This window comes from Bombina bombina, chromosome 6 (genome assembly GCF_027579735.1).
Source record: "Bombina bombina isolate aBomBom1 chromosome 6, aBomBom1.pri, whole genome shotgun sequence".
In the NCBI taxonomy this organism is placed as follows: domain Eukaryota; kingdom Metazoa; phylum Chordata; class Amphibia; order Anura; family Bombinatoridae; genus Bombina; species Bombina bombina.
In genome coordinates, this window is record NC_069504.1 from 1,106,687,035 (window position 1) to 1,106,711,350 (window position 24,316).

Here is a 24,316-nt window from a genome sequence, read left to right on the forward strand (position 1 = left end):
AAACAAATGTAGATACACTCGTTATTTGTGTTTATCCTTTGTTATTTACCTCTTCATGCCGGTACCAAGTGTTTAACATGTAAACACTTGCGGGAAAAATGAAACCACGCGATCGTTGATGCGATCACGTGATTTCAGGGCCAGGATTGTATCATGGGGATTGCCTATGCTGCTAGTCCGAGATTTCCCTGAATGTAGAAGGATGCAGGACACTATATAAGGCAGGATGTTACATGCCCTCCAAAGTCCAGCATTGTAAAGACGCCATGTAACATCTTAACAACGTAAATCAGTTAAGCAGTGCTTCTAGCTATACAACCCATTTTACTACACAGTTTTACCATAGAGTGGCTGACGCTGCTGCACTTTGAGCTCCCTCTACAAGTTGCTTGTTAAACAGTGTAAAACAAGCTGTTGTAACTACATAGTGACATACAAGACATGTGCACACTGATGAGTTTACGGTATTATGCTCCCAGGGAAAGCACACAACCTCCAACCACCGATAACAACAAAAAAGGTAGGTTTTCTAGAAGATTTATACTTGTAAGTTTTACAAAATTGCATGGTCTATGAGAATAATGAAATATTTTGTTTTAATTCCATGTCCCTTTAAATGTAGTTGCAATGTAAAATCTATACAAACATACATCAACAGTATACAGATACCCATGCTCATTTCTCTCACTGCACAATTCATGTGCTTCTATGTACATTAGATTTATTAAATTTGGAAATGAAGAGTTAATATGCACAGCTGCTTGCATAGAGGGAGCTGCGCTATATCAGCAGTCACCGGTCACGCAGCCCACACAAATGGATTAACTCTGTACATTCCGCTTATCAAGCAGCTGAGTGAGGCATTCCTCAGATCTAAAGCTGCACGTGTCACACTGGCATGGAGGATTTATTATTGTGCTTGTACCTCTGGCTCTAAACACAAAGGAGTTTAAAGGGACATCCAAACCCAAAACTTTTATTTCACTATTCAGATGGAGAATACAATTTTTTTAAAGTTTCGAATTTACTTCTATTATCAAATTTGCTTTGTCTCTTGTTATTCTTTGTTGAAACGATATCTAGGTAGGCTGCGTGCACGTGTTCTTGCTAATGTATAACATTGTTGCAAAACTGCTGCAGACACGTGCACATTCCTGAGCTTACATACCTGCTTTTCAACAAAGGGTAACTAGAAAACGAAGTAAATTAAATAAAGTTGTTTAAAATTCTATCTGAAACATTAAATAATTTTTTGGGGGGGTTTATGTCCCTTTAAAGTAGACCCTTGTCAGTCCTGCAGCATTGATTCGTTTGGGATGATAAATATATCAGGTGCAGAGCGATATTGTATTTCAGTAGAAAGAAGACTGAACCATACACTCACTGTTAAAGGGACATAAACACCTGAATATAAAATGTTTGCTCATGCACAGGGGAAAAAGTATTTGCAACATCCTTTCACTATCGCCCTGCTTTGTTTCTGTTATTTAACGTTACTGAAGATATCACATGCCTAATCCTGGAGCCTTCAGTCCCTAACTGGACTTAGCAGATGTGATAAGTTAATATACTGTAAAATAGTGCACGTGTTGCTAATAAATAAGGTAAGTGATTATGCGACTTTGGTCATTGAAAAACAATTGCAGCAAACACTGTGTTAATGTATTCACAATGATTTCACACTTGGCTTGTATGCTACCTTATTGCAAGACTACTCAAAAGGTGTTTTAGATCCCTTTAAAGAGGCATCTAAAAAATCATCTTACTGAAAGTCTTCATATACAGTATATTGTTTATTTGCTATTTTTTTCAATAATTTTAGTCTTATGATATTCTTAAAGGGATAATAAACAGTATAATATTGTAATATACTTTCACTATTAATTTTATCCCCTTTTTCTGTAATTAAACACGGATTTTTTTTTTTTTTTTAATTCCTAAGACTTTCTATAAAGTAATGGATGCTGCCATGTCTAAACTTAAAGGGACAGTCTTCTCCAGAATTGTTATTGTTTAAAATGATAGATAATCCCTTTATTACCCATTCCCCAGTAAATACATGCTATATATAATAATATCTTCAAAGCAAATCTTAGCCTTGTAATATATGTAGATGCATTTTTACCATTATATTAGTTGTTTAAATATTGATGATATAAGTGTAAAGGTTTAGTTTCTATAAAGTTTTCTAGATGCTATAAAGTAATGGGCGCTGCATGTTTTGAAATACTTTTCTATTTATCTCCGTCTTCTGTAGAGAACAATTAGGGAAAGATATATTTACCAGGCAATAAAGCAGAAGTTTGTGTAAACAAGGCTGTTTGTATTAGTCGCTTTTATTGCCTATTTTATATCTCTTCCTAATTGTTTGCAGCGGAACAGTAAAATAAGCTTAAAACTTAAAGGGACAGTCTATAATATAATTGTTATTGTTTAAAAAGATAGATAATCCCTTTATTACCCATTCCCCAGTTTTGCATAACCAACACTGTTATATTAATATACTTTTTACCTCTGTGATTACCTTGTATCTAAGCATCTTCTGACAGCCCCCTGATCACATGACTTTATCTATTGACTTGCATGTAAGTCAATTAGTGCTGTGTTGTGCTGACTCTTAAATAACTCCATGGGCGTGAACACAATGTTATCTATATGGCCCACATGAACTAGCAGTCTCCTGTTGTGAAAAGCAAATTAAATAGCATGTGATAAGAGGCTGTCTGTATTGGTTTAGAAACAGACAGACATTTAGAGGTTTAAATGTTATAAAGTATATTAATATAACAATGTTGGAAAGCTGGGTAATGGGTAATAAAGGGATTATCTATCTTTTTAAACAATAATAATTTTAGTGTTGACTGTCCCTTTAAAGGGATAGTCTAGTCAAAATTGCACATTCATGATTCAGATAGGGCATGCAATTTTAAACAACTTCCCAATTTACTTGTATCATACATTTTGATTTGTTCTCTTGGTATTCTTAGTTGAAAGCTAAACCTCGGTAGGCTCATATGCTAATTTCTTACCCCTTGCAGGCCGCCTCTTATCCAAATGCATTTTGACATTTTTTCACATCAAGAGGGCGTTAGTTCATATGTGCCATATAGATAAAATTGTGCTGACGCACGTGGAGTTACCTAGGAGTCAGCACTTATTGGCTAAAATGGATGTCTGTCAAAAGAACTGAAATAAGGGGGTGGTCTGCATAGGCTTAGATACAAGGTGATCACAGAGGTAAAAAGTGTATTAATATAAAAGTGGTTATTTAAAACTGGGGAATGGGTAATAAAGGGATTATCTATATTTTTAAAAAAATAAAAATTCTGGTGTAGACTGTCCCTTTAAGTCAGGAAATGCGCTTGAGGAGAGCTGGTGCTTTAATAGAGTTAAAGGAGCTTGATTATAACTTACATTTTTTCAGCTAGCTCCCAGTAGTGCATTGCTGTTGCTTCTTCAATAAAGGATACAAAGAGAATCAAGCAAACTTGATAATAGAAGGCATGCTTAAGAGCTTGACTCGAAACGTTGCATGATAGTGTGATGTCTGTACATTAATAAATAAGAATACTATTTAACTACTAGTGATGTGGACTATATGTATCATTATAAATAACTCCACGGGAGTGAGCACAATGTTATCTTTATGGCACACATGAACTAAAAGTGTCTAACTGTGAAAAACTGACAAAATGCACTAAGATACAAGGTGGCTTTCAAGAGCTTAGAAATCAGTTTATGAAGCTACCAAGGTTTAGCTTTCAACAAAGAATACCAAGAGAACAAAGAAAATTTTATGCTAAAAATAATGTTTTTTAAAACTGAATCCTGAAAGTTTTATTTTGTCTTGACTGTACCTTTAAAGGGACATTAAACCCAATTTTTTTCTTTCATGATTCAGATAGAGAATGCCATTTTAAACAACTTTCTAATTTACTTCTATTATCTAATTTGCTTCATTCTCTTGATATTCTTTCCTGAAAAGCATATCTAGGTAGGCTCAATAGCTTCTGATTGGTGACTGCACATATTTGCCTCATGCGATTGGCTCACCCATGTGCATTGCTATTTCATTAACAAAGGATATCTAAAGAATGAAGCAAATTAGATAATACAAGTAAATTGTATGTATGTATTGGATACTTATAAAGTGCAGCTAATCACCCGGAAGGGTCTCAAGGCCCTGCTCATTTTATCGACCTTGGAAGGATGAAAGGCTAAGTGGACCTCGCCGGGGATCAAACCTGCAACCCTTGGGTTGCTACAGAGCTCAGCCACAGTGCATGCTGATGCTGAGCTATCTGTCCAGCTTGGAATGTTGTTTAAAATTGTATTCTCTGTCTGAATCATGAAAGAGAATTTTTGGGTTTATTGTCCCTTTAAGCTCTCATGATTCAAATAGAGCATGCAACTTTCCAATTTACTTTCAAAATGTGTACAACGTTTTTATATGCACACTTTATATCCTACTGAGCATGTGCAAACATTCACAGTATATACATATATATGCATTTTGTGATTGGCTGGTGGTTTTTCATATGATGCAGGGAGAAGGAAAATTTAACTAACTAATTTGTAAAAAAAAAAAATTCTTCTACTTATTTGATGATCTAAACTTCACAGGTCAGACATGGTTTTTCATGCCGACCCTCGCAGGGGCTGCCCTCATGGAATTCTATTTAAAAATGGGCAGTTGTTGCGAGTGGCGAGATGTCTCTTATAGAATGTAAGGGAAACTTCATTGGGTAGCGAAAAGTTAGCAGTGAGCAGGAATACACTTTACACATTAAATCCTGCACCAGAAACAAATCACGTTGCGCTGCTTTCTGCGTATAGCATCTTACAATCTATTCTATTTTCATATGCATGTGTTTTTATATTAGGGTATTAAATGTTTTGCGTAATTTGGTACAACCTTGCGACCTTTTAGCATGCAAGAAAAAACTGTGAGATCTGTAAGGTGGAAATATTTAGATAATTACGCTTGGATTTGAGAGACAATTTCATACACGTCCAGGTAAGCCCATTTTACGATAAAACAACAATTACGCTTTGTATTTTGCATTTATAAGTATACATTTCTATGTGATTATTCACATCCAGTGTAATTAATTGCGATTTACGCTGTGCTTATTTAATACAATTTATTCCTGTGTCATTTACATACAAATTTTATGTTTTTGATAAATAAGATTTTTTGGTGAACAATTTTGTTATGATTTTTGATGCCCTTTTAACAATACAAAAATGCTACATATGCCCTTAGCGAGACACCCTGTTTACAGGGTAAAAAGTGACCTTAGATAATTTTACCAGAGAAATAGAAGGACTGGGGAACATTCATAAAGAATCTCGACAGTACAGAGACCATTAGATCATTGGAGCCTGTCATTGTAATGTCTTTTTATTATGCATCTGTTGATTCTGCAATTCTACTGTATTAATCCTTTAACCCTTTTGCTGCTAAGCCTTTTTCACCCCAGTGCTGAGCCAATTTTGAGCTTTTTTTGTTACCTACACTTAAATCCTATTCAAATTTTAGTAAATGACCCAAACAAATCATATATTATTTTTTTCAGCAGGCCCAGCAGATTCACAATATACCATTATTACATATAGAATCCATGGCATATGAGATAACTGTGGCAAAAAATGTAAAAATAATGTATAATTTTTTCTTAGATTTTAGTAAATAATACTGAAAATGGCCAAGTGATCACTGCTGTTACTTTGGTCACCTTATTAAATTGTCATCATTTGCAGCCACATGACTGAGTTTAAAGGTCCCCATTATCTGGAGTTCTAACAATCAATAAGTAGCAACATTGCTAATGATTTTATGGCTGTGTGTTCTGGATGTTTACATTGTAGGTCATGTGACCATATTTCCCAGTTCTGATTGGATTCTAGTGCTGTCAGTTAATTCTGGTGTTTGGGTTGGGTAATTACAGTTGGAATCAGGTGTTTCTAGGTGAGGCTCAGGGTGTTTAAAGGGGTTTGATACAGTGCTCCTTTAGTAAAAACAAATATGTTAAATTATCAAAGTAAACATAAAAAGAAACTGAGTGCGTAAAAATCAGCAAATAACCTACTTATTTCCTTGCAAAATGAGCACTTCAATTTTCTCATTGTAGCCATTGCCCTCAGGGACATAAGAGAGTCGACCTATTTTGAGCTTAAAGGGACACTGAACCCAAATTTTTTCTTTTGTGATTCAGATAGAGCATGACATTTTAAGCAACTTTCTAATTTACTCCTATTATCACATGTTCTTCATTCTCTTATAATCTTTATTTGAAATGCAAGAATGTAAGTTTAGATGCCAGACAATTTTTTGTGAACAACCTGGGTTGTCCTTGCTGATTGGTGAATAAATTCATCCACCAATAAAAAAGTGCTGTCCATCGTCTGAACCAGAAAAAAGTTTAAATGCCTTCTAAAGATAGCAAGAGAACAAAGAAAAATTGATAATAGGAGTAAATTAGAAAGTTGCTTAAAATTGCATGCTCTATCTGAATCATGAAAGAAAAAAAATTGGGTTCAATGTCCCTTTAAGTTGCATTCTACCTCTACAGAGCATGAGCAATACAGACTTTTTTGTTTCTCTAGCGTTATCTGAATTGTAAACCAGCTCAAGTTACACTAGAAGATTTAAGCCATCAAGCTATACATGCCTTTTGTAGAGCCCAAGACTCCTTGTAGGACTGTGACAGGGAGTAAAGGAGGACACAGCACAAATGAAGCTCAAAAAAAGAAATAAAAGGTAGAATCCTTTTCAAATGATGAATAATACATTTTGCATTGATTTCTATTAAGTATAACAAAGTGCTTAATGCTTTTTTTATTACAACAATGAAACAGACAGTTTAATATGCCTTTAAGGAATGCTATTCATGCTTTTTTTTAAAATCTCCAATAAATGTAAATTAAAAACTGGGATACAGGATCTACCATTATTTCTCTCTCCTACATCTTCATCAGCAGATTCAGCACATGCTGGGACTATGGCCCCAGAAAGGGCAAGTGTGAGCTACAGAACCAGAGACAGGAACCAGTAAAACAGAGGCAGACATAGACTTAAAGGGACAGTAAAGTCAAAATTAAACTTTACAGATTCAAAGAGAACATTATTTTAACCCCTTAATAACCACAGCACTTTTCCTATTTCTGTCCGTTTGGGACCAAGGCTATTTTTACCTTTCTGCGGTGTTTGTGTTTAGCTGTAATTTTCCACTTACTCATTTACTGTACCCACACATGTTATATACCGTTTTCTCGCCATTAAATGGACTTTCTAAAGATACCATTATTTTGACCATATCTTATCATTTACTTTAAAAAAATATAAATTATGAGGACAAAATGGAAAAAAACACACTTTTTCTAACTTTGACCCCCAAAATCTGTTACACATCTACAACCACCAAAAAACAACCATGCTAAATAGTTTCTAAATTTTGTCCTGAGTTTAGAAATACCCAATGTTTACATGTTCTTTGCTTTTTCGAAAGTTATAGGGCCATAAATACAAGTAGCACTTTGCTATTTCCAAACCACTTTTTTTCCAAAATTAGCTCTAGTTACATTAGAACACTGATATCTTTCAGGAATCCCTGAATATCCCTTGACATGTATATATATTTTTTTTTAGTAGACATCCCAAAGTATTGATCTAGGCCCATTTTGGTATATTTCATGCCACAATTTCACTGCCAAATGCGATAAAATTTAAAAAAGTTAAATTTTTCACAATTTTAGGTTTCTCACTGAAATTATTTACAAACAGCTTGTGCAATTATGGCACAAATGGTTATAGATGCTTCTCTGGGATCCCCTTTGTTCAGAAATAGCAGACATATATGGCTTTGGTGTTGCTATTTGCTAATTAGAATTAGAAGGCCGCTAAATGCCACTGTGCATCACACGTGTATTATGGCTAGCAGTGAAGGGGTTAATTAGGGAGCTTGTAGGGTTGATTTTAGATTTAGTGTAGTGTAGTAGAACACTCAAAGTATTGATCTAGGCCCATTTTGGTATATTTCATGACACCATTTCACCACCAAATGCGATCAAATAAAAAAAATTGTTCACTTTTTCACAAACTTTTTCACATACTTTAGGTTTCTCACTGAAATGATTTACAAACAGCTTGTGCAATTATGGCACAAATAGTTGTAAATGCTTCTCTGGGATCCCCTTTGTTCAGAAATAGCAGACATATATGGCTTTGGCGTTGCTTTTTGGTAATTAGAAGGCCGCTAAAACGTGTATTATGGCTAGCAGTGAAGGGGTTAATTAGGTAGCTTGCAGGGTTAATTTTAGCTTTAGTGTAGAGATCAGTCTCCCACCTGACACATCACACCCCCTGATCCCTCCCAAACAGCTCTCATGCCTCCCCCACCCCACAATTGTCCCTGCCATCTTAAGTACTGGCAGAAAGTCTGCCAGTAGTAAAATAAAAGCTATCTTTTATTTTATTTTTTTAATTTGTTTTAGCATATTTGCATATGCTGCTGTGTAGGATCCCCCCTTAGCCCCCAACCTCCCTGATTCCCCCCCCCCAACAGCTCTCTAACCCTCCCCCTCTAACTTATTTGGAGCCATCTTGGGTACTGGCATCTGTCTGCCAGTACCAAGTTAACAAAAAAAAGATTTTCTTTTTTTTCCTTTTTTTTTCTGTAGTGTAGCTCCCCCCCCCCCCAAAGACCAACTCCCCACCCCCTCCTAGATCCCTTAGAACCGTTTTATTTGTATTATTTCCCCCCTCTCTCCCACTTTTATTCCAATCATTTTCTGTAGTATAGCGGTTCCCACCCGCTCCCTCCCCGTGCACGCACCCGCCTGCCGCCCCCGTTCACGCACGTGTCCGTGCGCGCCCACGGCGATCCCGCCCCCCTCTCTACAGGAAACCATTGATGGCCGCCCACCCACCTCCCACTTCAGCTCCCGCCCACCAACGATTGCGGCCATCGATGGTTTCCTGTAGAGAGGGCCACAGAGTGTCTCTCTCTGCACCGGAGGGGTAAAATTTTTTATTGCAGGATGCCTCAATATCGAGGCATCACTGCAATAGCCGGAAAGCGGCTGGAAGCGATCAGGATCGCTTCCACCGCTTTCCCAGACCGACGACGTGCAGGATACGTACTCGGTCGTTAAGGATGTACCCTGCATGTAGTCGGTCGTTAAGGGGTTAAACAACTTTCCGTTTTACTTCTAATATCATATTTTCTTCATTCGTTTGGTATTTTATATAGTTCAGGAGCAGCAATGCACTACTGGAGCTAGCGGAAAACATTGGGCGAGCCAATGACAAGAGGCATATGTTCTGTCTATCATAAAAGTTTAATTTTTACATTATTGTCCCTATGAAAGCCCTCTGTACCAGGCAAAGGGTTAGCAGTTTTCAAATGGTTACTTAAAATGATTACAGAGCTTGATGTATGCACTCAGCCAGCACATCCCACACACAAAAAGCAATAATACAGATGTTTACAAAAGATGTATTTGCACAGCACTTAATGTTACAGTTTTTGTTCTCTACAGGGAAATATGGAACAACTGGGAGGTACTCAAAGAACATGCTTATGATGCAACTGCTTGGCAGTTTTAGTTTGGTTTCCTAAGACATTCATCTGAGTTGTGAGATATGAAGATAGCATATCTGCTAGGTGAAAAAGATTCTGCTGTATAATACATGTTTATAACCCTCTCCATACCAGAACATACAGCTATCCTTTGTAAAGCAATGTGTTACAGCTAAAGCAGCCAGGGGGTTAAATGAGTAACATAAGCAGTGCAAGGGTCTACTGTCCGTCAGAGTGACAGGTTTACATTCTGGCAATCGAGAAATTAGATATTGAGTGCATTCTGGACAATCGTGAGGAGTCAGCATGTAATACTTAGAATATCATAGCAGTTTTTGCTCAAACACAAAGCTATGCTTGGGCTGCATAATAACACAAGTTTATCTCAGTGGTTTAAAGACAATGTTATATTTAAAACATTCTTTTTTTTAACATTCATGAAAGTGTTTAAAGGGGTAGGAAAGACCAAATTAAACTTGCATGATTCAGATAGAGCAGGTCATTTTGAGAAACTTTTAAATTCACTTCTATTTTTAATGTACTTTGTTCTCTTGGTATCCCTTGTTGAAAAAGAGTACACACATATCCTACACTAGTGGGAGCTAGTTGCTGATTGGCCCCTGCACACATTTGTCTCTTGTGATTGGCTAACTAGATGTGTTCCGCTAGCTGCAAGTAGTGCAATGCTGTTCCTTCAGCAAAGGATATTAAGAGAATGAAGCAAATTTGATAATAGAAGTAAACTGGAAAGTTGTTTAGAATAATATGCTCTATCTGAATCATGAAAGAACATTTTGGGGGATCCTGATTTTTTTTAAGAACTATAGTCAGTAATTCCAATGTCGTTTTTCATTTATGTGTGTTGTAGCTTTATGTTTTATGAGCCAGTTTAAGATAAATACATTGTTGCAGTGTCAGAGATACTGCAGCAGCAAAAAGACTAATTTTAGCTGAACCTTTCCAGTCACACATATAGATAGTTTCTATATAGGAAGCAAATTTAATAATATAAGTCAATTGGAAAGTTGTTTAAAATTATATTCTCTATCTGAATCATGGAAGAAAAATTTTGGGTTTCATGCCCCTTTAAGTTGCATTCTGCTTCTACGGAGCATGAGCAATACAGACTTTTTTGTTTCTCTAGCATTATCTGAATTGTAAACCAGCTCAAGTTACACTAAAAGATTTAAGCCATCAAGCTATACATGCCTTTTGTAGAGACCCCAGCCTCCTTGTAGGGCTGTGACAGGAAGTAAAGGAGGACACAGCGCAAATGATATATGCTAATATTGGCTGTTCAACTTTTGGTGTTACTTACCAATTGGTATTTGTTTCTATTATAAATAATTTATACATAATTTATACATGCCTTACTGTTCCTAAATTTGCATTGTTTCCATTTTAATCTCTTTTGCTTTTTATCACGTGCTATGTACTGCCTTAAGTATGGGACCATTTACGATGCTATAGTTATCCTTTATAGGGTGATATTTACATCTTATTTTGCTATGCATTTTGTTTATTTTTTTATTCCCAGAGTTCTTGCAACAGCCATAACATGTGATTAATATAAGCACTCCGCTTTTACTCATAACCGCTAGTGTCATTGTTAGTATAGATCTCCATGGCAACGCCGGTACATACGTCATGACGTTACGCACGTTGGCACATTCTGATGACGTCACACACATGTGTTTGATGGCGGTACGCTTAAACTTCGGCGGTTAATAGATGTGTATATAAGGAGTGTTTTGATGCATGTTTATCATTATTTTTAGGTCTCTTGTATCTGTTTGACATTTGACAAAGGCACAGCAATGTTGCGAAACGTTATGTCTTTTTTAACTTGATGAAATAAAGATTATTTTTTTATCTAAGACCACGGAGTGCCTGTGCCTCTTGACTGACTTGGATAAATTTTGCAGTGCACCGTGGCACTTCACCTCTTTGTAAGATTGTGCTGTCCTTTTTGGATATGTGTATATATATATATATATATATATATATATATATATATATCAGGGCTCAAAATTTCAAGTCCTAAGCTACTAGCCAGGACAAAATGTTACTTGCCACTTCTGATCCCATCTACATGCATTACTTCACCTCCTCTTTGCATATGTTTAAGCTATTGTGAAACATTTTGTAATATTGTTTTAATTTTATACCATAACAAATAAAATAATGCTACACAGAGTAATAAATTAACAAAAACAAGTTCTTAGCAGTTAGAAACATCAACTAGAGGTTTTCTAATTATCATCTCTCCATAGAGACAACTATAAAACACTATTGGTAAGTGTCCGAAGAAAGGGGCTTACAATTCATTGTTATAGGGCTGTTGCACAAAGTTTGCCAATCATACACGCAGATGTGAGAGGGTAGTCATGCTACACACTTCTGGACTTAGGGAAAATACAATCATAAGTTCCCATGATCCTTCTGCACCAGTCTGCAGAATTATGCCGTCTTAATTTTATAAATCACACATCCATCGTACCCTGTCTATTTCTGTTCTACAAATAAAGGATAACAAAAAAATAAAAACACATTTCTGCAAGATTTGCAATTCACCATCAGCTTTACCAGTGACGCTACTGGATATGCAATTTATTTTATGTAGCGGAAAGTCTATAAATACAGATATAAGCTGAATATACAGTCAAACATATATTCTGTTTGTTTTTATGTTTGTGTACAGACAGATGGAAGAAAATAATAACATTGGTATAAAATTATCTTACCTGTTCCAGGTGGCGTTGGACCCGGCCCGTTTTTGCTGCGTCCCCCGCTCATCCAAGACTGCCTGCTCTCTCTTGCCCAGGTCACTGAGGCTGGGTGAACTCATGAATTTCGACCTGCGAAGAGTCCTCATAGTCAAAGCCCGTCTGAACATTTGCTTCCAACAATCTATCCTGCACGTTTCCCAAGCTTTGTATAACACACAAGCAAGGCTGTTTTAGATCAGCCCAGCCCTCCAGCCAAGAACAGACCTTTAATCAGTAAAACTCATAACTGAACAGTCATAAAACTGCAGCAATTTGTTTCTGTCCTACTGAATTCTGTGGAAAGTCTAAACTTTCAATGTGGTTATTATACAATGTGTGATTTCTTCTCTCCCAAAATGTCAAGACTTAAACTTTCTAGAACAGACGAGTCCCAATCCGCAGCGCAGATCTTCTTACTCCCCAAATTCAGTTTCAATCTTCAATCAGTGTGTGGTTTATGTCTGAATTTATTTATTTTTTTAAACCACACTGGTATTGCAAATGAAAATGCGGAAGTTCAGTGGAAAGAAAGAAAGAAAGAGAGAAAGAAAAAAAAAACATAGAACAAATATAAAGGTCTCACAAGCTGCCTTTCCAGATGTTGCCACACGTACAAAGTGCATAGATCTCTGTTTCTTCACTCAGAATCAAAACGTGCTGTGATGGCATCAGATGTGCATGGAAACAAGAGAGAAAGAGAGAGAGAAAGAGAGACGGACATCAGGAGACAGGACAATGTGGTGTCTGGGGAGCACAGAGCATTGCTATTGGCTGCAAAGTACAAACTCACCTCACACAAACACTGTAATCTCTCACACGATTTGCATCTGAATAGTGAAAAGGGATATGCCGAAAAAATATAGAATCAAGCTGAGTTCTCAGGGCAGAAAGGAACTGCAGCGCATTGTGTAAGATTACTGGGGAAACGCTCAGCTCTGGTTTTTAACTCATTTGTTGCCAGAGAGGACTGCAATATAACACAATGCAGGTTTGGTGGCCAGCCACTTATTTTACATCAAAATTGAAAGGGTCAGTAAAGTCAAAATGAAATGTTCACTATTCAGATAGAGCACACAATTTTAACAACTTTGCAGTTTACTTCTATTATCAAATCTAAGTAGGCTGATAGGAACTCAGGAGCGTGCACATGTTTTTAGGACTCTATGGCACCATTGATTTGCAATATTGTATGTAGCAGTTATGAATTTATAAATTGCTGCAATCACTACTGCCATAGTGCTACAAACGTGCATGCTCCTAAGCTTCTATCAGCTTACCTAGATATTCTCTTCAACAAAGACTACCAATACAACAAAGCAAATTTGATAATGGAAGTAAAATAGGAAGTTGTTTAAAATTGAATGTTCCATCTAAACCATAAAAGTTTTATTTTGACTTTACTGTCCCTTTAATACAGAAAAAGAATCAATTAGTGACCTTAAAGGCATATACAAGTGTGAAAAGACAATGCTCTAATGTGTTACAGCATTTTATTTTTGCCCTATTGATTGTGTATCAATAAACACATAGATAAAGTCAACTTCATAGCAACCGTGCATTACTGGAACCTAACAGAACACATCTGGTGAGCCAATGACACAAGGCATAAACGTGTAGCCACCAGCTAGTTCCCAGTAGTGCATTGCTGCTCTGGAGCCTACCAAGGCTTTAAAGGGATATGGACGTCAAAATTACACTTTCATGATTTAAATACAGTGTACATTTTAAGCTTTCCAATTCATCTTTATTATGTTTCTATACTTCTTGTTCTATATGTCTGAAACATAGCTCCTTTCCTTAAGAGCATACTGAGATATGCCCCGGAGGAAGCATTAGTCTTGAACACTATATAGTAGCAGCTTTTGCAACAATATTATACATAAAGTACTCAAGACACATGAACACTCCCGTGCCTACCTCAGTATGCTCTTATGGAAAGGAACTAAACCAATTTAGAAGGTTTTTAAATTGCAAGATGATTCTGAATCATGAATGTTTAAAAACTAAAATTATTCTTTTAAGATTATTAAACTCAAATTGAATACAATGGATATTAAAGAATCACTAGTTAAAGGGACATGAAACCCACAATTGTTTTTCCTGATTCAGATAGAACATACAATTTTAAACACCTTTCCAATTTATTTCTATTATCAAATGTGCTTAATTCTCTTAGTATCCTTTGTTGAGGGAGCAGCAATGCACTACTAGGAGCAAGCTGAACACATCAGGTGAACCAATGAAAAAAAGCTCATATGTGCAGCCACCAATTAGCAACTAGCGGCTCCAGAGTCTACCTGGGTAGAGACAAGAGAATGAAGCACATATGATAATAGAAGTAAAGTAGAAAGTTGTTTAAAAGTGAATGCTGTATCTGAAAGTACTGTCCCTTTAAGCATATTAAATATAAAAAGGTTTAGATAAAGCTGTTTGTTTTCGTACGTATGCAGCCTTTCCTCAGTCTCCCTTGCAGTGGTTAAACACATAATTACACTAATTAACCTCTCTAACTAAATACATTATATCCGGTCTCATTGTTTGGAAACTTATTTAAAAATAAAGATAATAGAAAAATACAATATATAATATCCCTTTAAAGGGACACGCTGTTATTAGTTACAGTGTGTTTTTTGCAATATTGATGCTTTAGTTCTGTGTTTAAAGGGGCAGTCTACACCAGAATTATTATTGTTTAAAACATAGATAACGCCTTTATTACCCATTCCCCAGCTTTGCACAGCCAGCATTGTTATATTAATATACTTTATAACATTTAAACCTCTAAATTTCTACCTATTTCTAAGCCACTACAGACAGCCTCTTATCACATGCTTTTTTATTAGCTTTTCACAACAGGAGAATGCTAGTTCATGTGGGCCATATAGAAAACATTGTGCTCTCTCCCATTAGTTTGTGGCTGAAACTACACTAATTCGCTAAAATGCAAGTAAATTGCTAATAAATAAATAGCCATGTGATCAGGGGGCTGTCAGAAGAGGCTTATATACAAGGTAATCACAGAGTTAAAAATGAAAGTTATTATAACTGTGTTGGTTATGCAAAACTGGGGAATGGGTAATAAAGGAATTATCTATCTTTTTAAACAATAAAACATTTGGAGTAGACTGTCCCTTTAACTCCCACAAGGAGATTAAACACATAGGTAAAGTCCCATTTGGTAGCCACTGAAAATTGCTTGTCTCAAGCAGGATGTAAGTGGTAAGCCAATCACGAGTACGACCCAGCTGTGTCCAACTCGACAGCTGCAGTGCTTGCAGCCCTGAGCGGCAAATATTTAATTCTTGTACAGGAGTGAAACATATAAAGTTGCAGTGTCGATAGAGCAAACATTGTATGCTCCAATATATATGAGAGTATAATTTGTGTAATAGTCACTTTAAGGACAGATCAGGGATTAATGCATTTTTTTAATATATATATATAGATTATTGCTCTTATCAAAGTGTTCTGAGTCATCTCGCAGTGACTTGTTAAACAATACGGTTTATGAGCGGAGATCCTTCCTGTATGTATCCATTTAGATATCAGACAATGTTGACACAGGAAGCTCTTAGGTTAAAAAAAAAAAAAAAAAAAAAAAAAAAAAATTTGACGCTGTTATTAAAATATTGAAAGTTAAAGGGACATTGTACAGTAAAATTGCTTTCAATTACTTTATAGTGCTGCAGCTGGGTCGTACTCCTATTATCAATTTTCTTCATTCTCTTGGTATCTTTATTAGAAAAAGCAGAAATGTAAGCTTATGAGACAGATTATTTTTTGTTCAGCACCCTGGGTAGTGCTGGCTGATGGGTGGCTACATGTTAGCCACCAATCAGCAAGTGCTACCCAGGTTCTGAACCAAAGAAGGGCCGGCTCATAAGCTTACATTTCTGCTTTTCTAATAAAGATACCAGGAGAACAAAGAAAATGAATAATAGGAGTAAATTAGAAAGTTGCTTAAAATTGCTGTTCTATCTGAATTATGAAAGAAAAAAAAATTGGGTTCAGTGTCCCTCTAAGGCCCAAGGGGTCAATTTACTAATGTGCGAGCGGACATGATACAATGTAGCGTATCATGTCCGTTGCACATAGATAAATGCCGACAGCGATTTATCATTGCACCAGCAGTTCTTGTGAACTGCTGGTGCAATACCGCTCCCTGCAGATTCACGGCCGTATCCAATCGGGTTAATTTCTGTCTGCCGCCTCAGAAGGCTCGCCGGAAACACGGGGCATCAAGCTCCGTACGGAGCTTGATAAATTTACCCCTAATGATCAACAGCTTTCCGGCATGGAGAGAAATCATGCAATATTAAAGGGACACTGTACCCAAAAATTTTCTTTTGTGATTCAGATTGAGCATGAAATTTTAATCAGCTTTCTAATTTACTCCTATTATCACATTTTATTCATTCTCTTGGTATCTTTATTTGAAATGCAAGAATGTAAGTTTAGATGCCGGCCCATTTTTGTGAACAACCTGGGTTGTCCTTGCTGATTGGTGGATAAATTCATCCACCAATAAAAAAGTGCTGTCCAGAGTACTGAAACCAAAAAAAAGCTTAGATGCCTTCTTTTTCAAATAATGATAGCAAGAGAACGAAGAAAAATTGATAATAGGAGTAAATTAGAAAGTTGTTTAAAATTGCATGCTCTTTCTGAATTACAAAAGAAAAAATTTGGGTTCAGTGTCCCTTTAATCTTTATTTTGTTTGTTTTTTGTAATCTAGTTGCCCCTCTTTCACATTCAGATAAAAACACCTGATTGTCTGATGAACCTCACAGTACTGACGAGACCTCTTGGATAATCTCACCAGAGTGGAGCGCTTTAGATCATTACGCCCTTACAGAGAGAAATTGTGTTTTCTATCTCTTCCACCCTCACTTGCAATTTGATTACAGTTTGCTGTCTCTTGTTTACAAACTTTTTCTATAGAGAATACTAAATAAAGTATTAAAGGGACATGGGGCATGTAGTTAGATTTTTTTGGAATTCTTTGTTGAAAGAGCAGCATTGCACTACTGAGGCAAGAGGATAAAGGAGGATATTTATGCTCAACTGTATAATACGAGAGCACGCTAATGTGCGCTGGTATTACAAACTCACAGCAATGCGAACACAACCTCGCGTTCATTGCTGGGAAGCATTGCGCTCTCAAGTGCACGCAGAGATGGCATCTGAACTTCAGCGCAGCAAAGAGGGTAAGTAGCGCAGCGATGGCAGCAACTATAAATATATATGTATATGATTATATACACATATATGTTACACATAGTAACACATAAATATATATGTATATGATTATATACACATATATGTTACACATAGTAACACATAAATATATATGTATATGATTATATACACATATATGTTACACACAGTAACACATAAATATACATGTATATGATTATATACACATATATGTTACACATAGTAACACATAAATATATATGTATATGATTATATACACATATATGTTACACATAGTAACACATAAATATATATGTATATGATTATATACACATATATGTTACACACAGTAACACATAAATATACATGTATATGATTATATACACATATATGTTACACATAGTAACACATAAATATATATGTATATGATTATATACACATATATGTTACACATAGTAACACATAAATATACATGTATATGATTATATACACATATATGTTACACATAGTAACACATTATATATATGTATATGATTATATACAGTACATATATATGTTACACATAGTAACACATAAATATACATGTATATGATTATATACACATATATGTTACACATAGTAACACATAAATATACATGTATATGATTATATACACATATATGTTACACATAGTAACATAAATATATATGTATATGATTATATACACATATATGTTACACATAGTAACACATAAATATACATGTATATGATTATATACACATATATGTTACACATAGTAACACATTATATATATGTATATGATTATATACACATATATGTTACACATAGTAACACATAAATATATATGTATATGATTATATACACATATATGTTACACATAGTAACACATAAATATACATGTATATGATTATATACACATATATGTTACACATAGTAACACATTATATATATGTATATGATTATATACACATATATGTTACACATAGTAACACATAAATATATATGTATATGATTATATACACATATATGTTACACATAGTAACACATTATATATATGTATATGATTATATACACATATATGTTACACATAGTAACATAAATATATATGTATATGATTATATACACATATATGTTACACATAGTAACACATTATATATATGTATATGATTATATACACATATATGTTACACATAGTAACACATAAATATATATGTATATGATTATATACACATATATGTTACACATAGTAACACATAAATATATATGTATATGATTATATACACATATATGTTACACATAGTAACACATAAATATAAATGTATATGATTATATACACATATATGTTACACATAGTAAGACATAAATATATATGTATATGATTATATACACATATATGTTACACATAGTAACACATAAATATATATGTATATGATTATATACACATATATGTTACACATAGTAACACATTATATATATGTATATGATTATATACACATATATGTTACACATATTAACACATTATATATATATATATATGTATATGATTATATACATATATGTTACACATAGTAACACATAAATATATATGTATATGATTATATACACATATATGTTACACATAGTAACACATTATATATATGTATATGATTATATACACATATATGTTACACATAGTAACACATAAATATACATGTATATGATTATATACACATATATGTTACACATAGTAACACATTATATATATGTATATGATTATATACACATATATGTTACACATAGTAACACATTATATATATATATGTATATGATTATATACATATATATGTTACACATAGTAACACATAAATATATATGTATATGATTATATACACATATATGTTACACATAGTAACACATTATATATATATATATATGTATATGATTATATACACATATATGTTACACATAGTAACACATTATATATATATATATGTATATGATTATATACACATATATGTTACACATAGTAACACATTATATATATATGTTACACATAGTAACACATAAATATACATGTATATGATTATATACACATATATGTTACACATAGTAACACACATATATATATATATATATATATATATATATATGTATATGATTATATACACATATATGTTACACATAGTAACACATAAATATATATGTATATGATTATATACACATATATGTTACACATAGTAACACATAAATATATATGTATATGATTATATACACATATATGTTACACATAGTAACACATTATATATATGTATATGATTATATACACATATATTCTACACATAGTAACACATACATATATATGTATATGATTATATACACATATATGTTACACATAGTAACACATTATATATATGTATATGATTATATACATATATATGTTTTTATGTTACACATAGTAACACAATATATATATATATATATGTATATGATTATATAAATATATATGTTACACATAGTAACACATTATATATATGTATATGATTATATACACATATATGTTACACATAGTAACACATAAATATATATGTATATAATTATATACACATATATATTACACATAGTAACACATAAATATATATGTATATGATTATATACACATATATGTTACACATAGTAACACATAAATATATATGTATATGATTATATAAATATATATGTTACACATAGTAACACATAAATATATATGTATATTATTATATACACATATATGTTACACATAGTAACACATTATATATATGTATATGATTATAAACACATATATGTTACACATAGTAACACATAAATATATATGTATATGATTATATACACATATATGTTACACATAGTAACATAAATATATATGTATATGATTATATACACATATATGTTACACATAGTAACACATAAATATATATGTATATGATTATATACACATATATGTTACACATATTAACACATTATATATATGTATATGATTATATACACATATATGTTACACATAGTAACACATTATATATATATATATATATGTATATGATTATATACATATATATGTTACACATATTAACACATTATATATATATATGTATATGATTATATACACATATATGTTACACATAGTAACACATAAATATATATGTATATGATTATATACACATATATGTTACACATAGTAACACATAAATATATATGTATATGATTATATACACATATATGTTACACATAGTAACACATTATATATATGTGTATGATTATATACATATATATGTTACACATAGTAAAACATAAATATATATGTATATGATTATATACATATATATGTTACACATAGTAACACATAAATATATATGTATATGATTATATACACATATATGTTACACATAGTAACACATTATATATATGTATATGATTATATACACATATATATATGTTACACATATTAACACATTATATATATATGTATATGATTATATACACATATATGTTACACATAGTAACACATAAATATATATGTATATGATTATATACACATATATGTTACACATAGTAACACATAAATATATATGTATATGATTATATACACATATATATTACACATAGTAACACATTATATATATATATATGTATATGATTATATACACATATATGTTACACATAGTAACACATTATATATATATATATGTATATGATTATATACACATATATGTTACACATAGTAACACATTATATATATATATATATATATATATATATATATGTATATGATTATATACACATATATGTTACACATAGTAACACATAAATATATATGTATATGATTATATAAACATATATGTTACACATAGTAACACATAAATATATATGTATATGATTATATACACATATATGTTACACATAGGAACACATAAATATATATGTATATGATTATATAAATATATATGTTACACATAGTAACACATAAATATATATGTATATGATTATATACACATATATGTTACACATAGTAACACATTATATATATGTATATGATTATAAACACATATATGTTACACATAGTAACACATACATATATATGTATATGATTATATACACATATATGTTACACATAGTAACATAAATATATATGTATATGATTATATACACATATATGTTACACATAGTAACACATAAATATATATGTATATGATTATATACACATATATGTTACACATAGTAACACATTATATATATGTATATGATTATATACACATATATGTTACACATAGTAACACAAATATATATGTATATGATTATATACACATATATGTTACACATAGTAACGCATAAATATATATGTATATGATTATATACACATATATGTTACACATAGTAACATAAATATATATGTATATGATTATATACACATATATGTTACACATAGTAACACATAAATATATATGTATATGATTATATACACATATATGTTACACATATTAACACATTATATATATATGTATATGATTATATACACATATATGTTACACATAGTAACACATAAATATAAATGTATATGATTATATACACATATATGTTACACATAGTAAGACATAAATATATATGTATATGATTATATACACATATATGTTACACATAGTAACACATAAATATATATGTATATGATTATATACACATATATGTTACACATAGTAACACATTATATATATGTATATGATTATATACACATATGTTACACATATTAACACATTATATATATATATGTATATGATTATATACATATATGTTACACATAGTAACACATAAATATATATGTATATGATTATATACACATATATGTTACACATAGTAACACATAAATATATATGTATATGATTATATACACATATATGTTACACATAGTAACACATTATATATATGTATATGATTATATACACATATATGTTACACATAGTAACACATAAATATACATGTATATGATTATATACACATATATGTTACACATAGTAACACATTATATATATGTATATGATTATATACACATATATGTTACACATAGTAACACATTATATATATATGTATATGATTATATACATATATATGTTACACATAGTAACACATAAATATATATGTATATGATTATATACACATATATGTTACACATAGTAACACATTATATATATATATATATATGTATATGATTATATACACATATATGTTACACATAGTAACACATTATATATATATATGTATATGATTATATACACATATATGTTACACATAGTAACACATTATATATATATGTTACACATAGTAACACATAAATATACATGTATATGATTATATACACATATATGTTACACATAGTAACACATATATATATATATATATATATATATATATATATATATGTATATGATTATATACACATATATGTTACACATAGTAACACATAAATATATATGTATATGATTATATACACATATATGTTACACATAGTAACACATAAATATATATGTATATGATTATATACACATATATGTTACACATAGTAACACATTATATATATGTATATGATTATATACACATATATTTTACACATAGTAACACATACATATATATGTATATGATTATATACACATATATGTTACACATAGTAACACATTATATATATGTATATGATTATATACATATATATGTTTTTATGTTACACATAGTAACACAATATATATATATATATATATATATATATATGTATATGATTATATAAATATATATGTTACACATAGTAACACATTATATATATGTATATGATTATATACACATATATGTTACACATAGTAACACATAAATATATATGTATATAATTATATACACATATATATTGCACATAGTAACACATAAATATATATGTATATGATTATATACACATATATGTTACACATAGTAACACATAAATATATATGTATATGATTATATAAATATATATGTTACACATAGTAACACATAAATATATATGTATATTATTATATACACATATATGTTACACATAGTAACACATTATATATATGTATATGATTATAAACACATATATGTTACACATAGTAACACATAAATATATATGTATATGATTATATACACATATATGTTACACATAGTAACATAAATATATATGTATATGATTATATACACATATATGTTACACATAGTAACACATAAATATATATGTATATGATTATATACACATATATGTTACACATATTAACACATTATATATATGTATATGATTATATACACATATATGTTACACATAGTAACACATTATATATATATATATGTATATGATTATACATATATATGTTACACATATTAACACATTATATATATATATGTATATGATTATATACACATATATGTTACACATAGTAACACATAAATATATATGTATATGATTATATACACATATATGTTACACATAGTAACACATAAATATATATGTATATGATTATATACACATATATGTTACACATAGTAACACATTATATATATGTGTATGATTATATACATATATATGTTACACATAGTAAAACATAAATATATATGTATATGATTATATACATATATATGTTACACATAGTAACACATAAATATATATGTATATGATTATATACACATATATGTTACACATAGTAACACATTATATATATGTATATGATTATATACACATATATATATGTTACACATATTAACACATTATA

General features: G+C 31.4%; 1 protein-coding gene across 4 annotated transcripts in view; it reads right to left on the reverse strand.

Annotated features, from left to right (window-relative positions):
• Positions 1-24,316, reverse strand: part of PRR5 (proline rich 5) — a 269,954-nt gene that overhangs the window by 147,975 nt on the left and 97,663 nt on the right. The window contains exons 1-2 of one of the 4 annotated variants that reach the window (XM_053719044.1): positions 13,143-13,221; positions 12,329-12,442 (exon numbers count right to left, since the gene is read on the reverse strand). The exons of 1 other annotated variant lie outside the window; for it this stretch is intronic. In XM_053719044.1, coding sequence (XP_053575019.1) covers positions 12,329-12,432 — 104 coding nt within the window. In that variant the 5' untranslated portion in view covers positions 12,433-12,442; positions 13,143-13,221. Of the gene's footprint in view, positions 1-12,328; positions 12,858-13,142; positions 13,222-24,316 lie in introns of those variants that run through there. 2 more of the 4 variants (XM_053719043.1, XM_053719042.1) reach the window with 2 other exon arrangements.